This window comes from Atta colombica, unplaced genomic scaffold (assembly GCF_001594045.1).
Source record: "Atta colombica isolate Treedump-2 unplaced genomic scaffold, Acol1.0 scaffold207, whole genome shotgun sequence".
NCBI lineage: Eukaryota > Metazoa > Arthropoda > Insecta > Hymenoptera > Formicidae > Atta > Atta colombica.
In genome coordinates this window covers 1650633-1654673 of record NW_017259302.1, presented here as the reverse complement: position 1 = coordinate 1654673, position 4041 = coordinate 1650633, and the positions used below count along the sequence as shown (strand labels likewise).

General features: G+C 25.9%; 1 protein-coding gene across 1 annotated transcript in view; it reads right to left on the bottom strand.

The window, feature by feature from the left end:
- The window catches only part of LOC108687432 (acidic mammalian chitinase-like), a 2893-nt gene extending 2462 nt beyond the window's left edge, over window positions 1-431 (bottom strand). Inside the window, exons 1-2 of the mRNA XM_018193185.1 lie at window positions 405-431; window positions 75-138 (exon numbers count right to left, since the gene is read on the bottom strand). Of these exons, the coding sequence (XP_018048674.1) occupies window positions 75-138 (64 nt within the window). The 5' untranslated portion in view covers window positions 405-431. The remainder of the gene's footprint in view (window positions 1-74; window positions 139-404) is intronic.
- Window positions 432-4041: the final 3610 nt, after the last annotated feature.

Here is a 4041-nt window from a genome sequence, read left to right as displayed (position 1 = left end):
CACACACACACACACACACACACACACACACACACACACACACACACACACACACATACACGTGTAATACTTACTTGCTGAGTTGGCAATCGAAGCCAAAGCAGCTAATGCCGTAAAAACCAATATCCAACGATTCATCTGCAAATTTATCATTGACAAACGTAACTATGCAATATTACTTAACAAAATTATTTTTTATTTTTATTTTTACAGAAGTATATGTACACGCACAAGTTGCATTTAACGAGTGTTTGCAAATAAACATCCGTTATGATAATACGTGATTGTATCATAATTTATAATCCAAAAATATTATCGTTTACAAAAATTGCAACCAAAATTACATCGATTTTAATATTAATATAACCGAAATAAATTGATCATTAAAGTGTATTGGTCCTTACCTCGTAACCAAGGGATCGATTTCTTCAGTGAAATTTTATTCGCGCAGACAGTTTATATACTCTATCGAACTGTTTGACCATGATATAAATAAGAATATAATTCATTCATGCGCACACAATATGTATGTACAATATGTATGTCCAATTATTGAGATATACTTTCGAAAACACGTAGATGTGTTCCACATCATTATGCAATTTTGTTCAACACTTGATTCTACAATTATCAATTCACAGACCTGGCTCGAACATCTGTGTTATTTCTTCAGTAGCAATATATTTCAAAAGTAATTATTATTGACACTTTGTCTATTTAAATTTGTTATGTGCAATGTGTAATGAAAACTCAAAAAAGACATAAGATGCGTTAGCATTCTATCAACATTTTGTATTGTAGAAATTATAATCGAACTTTCGGTTATATCTATACTTTTGAAATCTTAGTTATATTGCAATACACATATATACACAAAATGATATGTTTTATAATATATTTATATATATATATATATAAAATCAATTACACAATATATAATTAATGAACTGAAATATCGACTGATCTTTTATAGTCTGATCTTTTATGTATCGCTTTTTCAACATATTTTGCTATTAAAATCTTGTCACGCTACATCGTCGCAAATCTTTATTACATAAATATCCCACAAATGCAAAATATTAATTCATACATATATATATATATCATTATATAAATTTACATTCAATTTCGTATTAAGTATCTAATGATAAATAATTCAACAAATGAACATACATTATTAATTGTGATATTTATAATAAACGATGCATAATTAGTGTAAAATGATGAAAAAAAGAAAAGAAAATATATGTATATCTACGTACTGAAAAACAAATAACAATCATTGGTGCCACTTCAATTAAATAATTTTAAGAAAAAGTATAATTACAAGCGTATATAATTCGATAAACTATTAAAAACGTAGCGACTTGAAACGAGAAAACTTGGGATAGAATTCATTTACAAATTATTCTAGATAAGTTTTTATCGGAATTAATTACCTTAAATAGTCAGATCGGATCAATTGTCAGAGCCAGATCGGATACATTTCTTCGTTTTAATTATAATAAACACAATGATCTGTCTATGTCAGTGTCATTCATATGTATAAAGAAAAAATTCATCGGCATGTAGCCTTTATATAAGATAGATGTTTGTACTATATATTTCGGATATTTAAAATATTAAAAAACAAATATATAAAATTATCGATTGAATCGTGATATGATAAAATACATTATGATCATATATTTGCTTATTTATGATTTAGCATAATGTGCCTAAGCTCAATTTGTCATTAATGACAAACCCATTTTTAATTGTCGAGTATATTAAACTCATTCATGTAATTAAGAAAGACACTTATTACTAATCATCCTTCAAATAAACTGTTCTGATTTTGTCGATCGTGACAATAAGTAAAAGATAACTATAATATACAGAATTTTATTTATTTTCATTTATTATTTCTATTAACTTTTATATTATTTCTACTAACTTTGATTTATAATACAGAAGTAATAATTTTCAGCACTTTTCGAATATATTAAATGGCAGGTGCACTATGTATACGCGATATATTTTTATGAAAGTAAATTAAAATTTCTAGTCAGTCTAAGTTTGTACTTAAACTAAGTAATCACAATTTTCTCCCAATACTGTTTTTATTTCCAATTCTCCTAAAGAAGGAGCTTCTAATAATATTCCATAATCAACTAGGATATTCGGAATCTGGCTTAATTCAATGTCTTCTCTTTTCTTTCTGTAAATGTACTGCATATGTGATTCAAGAGTCTATTAATATTCGTTTCAAATAACAGTATTTTTTTTCAGCAACTAATGTCTTCCTTGATATCTTCATTCTTGGTTGGGTCGCTATAAAAAAAAAAAGACATATTATAAAGTTACATATCATTTTTTTTCAATCTAACAAATGCGTTTTTAACGATTGTAGCTGCAGCTGTAAGAATATATTTCGTTTATTGTTAACCTTAGGATGGTACATTCCCTTTGAGAATACTGCTATCATACTACATTAGGGCAAAGGCAAAGGATAATTCATTTCCTCAAGAGATGGCGCTATTGTGTATATAATAAAGGACAATTTTTGAATGCCAGTAAAAGTAAATATAAATGAAGAATATATAAATATATTACAAAGATTTTTACGTAACACGTAATTTGTTATTTATATACTTTATTAAATTATTATAATGTTATAATTATTATAATGTTATTTAAATTTTTTATTTTGTTGATTACATTATATGTTATGTAATGCATTATGTAATTTTTATAAACTAAAAAAATTTTTTTTAAAAAGTTTAATATTGTGGAAATAGAAAGTTTAATAATAATAATAAATAATGTAATAAAAAATATTCTATGTATAGTCATCAAGAAAGTTACAGAGAATATTAGTTATACAAAATATAGAGAATATTTTAATTATTTATTGCTCTTTAGCATGAAAGATATTAATTTTCTACTAAATTATATTATTGTTGTTTATTTATATTCTTGAAAGAAAATTAAAAACTAAAAATATTTTTTGCAATAAAAATTTCTGACTAAATTTCTTAATTATAGTATCTCTTTATTATAGTATCTCTTTAAAGAAAAGGCTTTACAGCTATAAAAATAAATTAATGAATTAAAATTTTTATTTACAATGCAAGGAAATTGAATTGCATAAATAAAATATAGTACAATATATTTAAACGTTACATAACTTACTAGAATACATTTGTTATAATCTTAGTAATTCGCTCTTTGCAGTACATTTAAGAAAGCACTTGAGCAAATAAAATTCGGACAATGGCATAAATGGAACTCATGATAGATGAGATTTTCTTTACTTTTGTCTTTTATTTTTCGAAAGTTTCAAGATGTCTTGTTCATGTACCAACGCCTGTTGAAAATTTCGTAACGAGAGAAACGGGCTGAAAGACATTGTTTGCAAATCATTAGTCTGACGATAAAGGCGCGCTCGAGATGAAGAGGCGGAAGTCTCTTCAACTTGATGTCTATATAAGAACGAGTGAATTGCGAAATAGCTTTGAGAATTTAGGCCCGTCGCTTCATCATACGCTTCGTAAAGTTGCAACTTCGCGCAACTGTGCGCTAAGAGAGATATGCATAATCGTTGAATCAAAACTTTTCCTCAATCTTCATAAAGATCCAAAATAAAGAATATGGATTATTTATATTAGACGGCGGATGAATGTTTTAAAGAGATCTCTTTCCGAGATGAAAATTTTAAATTACATTCTACAGAGAAAAACAAAAGTCTGCGCCTCACGGAAGTATACATCGTTCCATCATTAAATTCATTACGCTCAACCTCGTTTATCTAATTTCCATTTAATTAATATTAGGTGTGAAAATAAAATTAACAATAAGTTTATAATGCACTACATAAATTTTCAAAAGAGAAGATATTTTATATAGAATAAGTAAAAAATATATAATTAGTAGTCATTTGAATTTATAAATCCTAAATAATAATATATTTTCTATATCTAATTAATATTAGCTATAAAAAAAAAATTGATGATAAATTTATATTGATAAATTATATGGAAAGGATGCTTTTGTTGAATT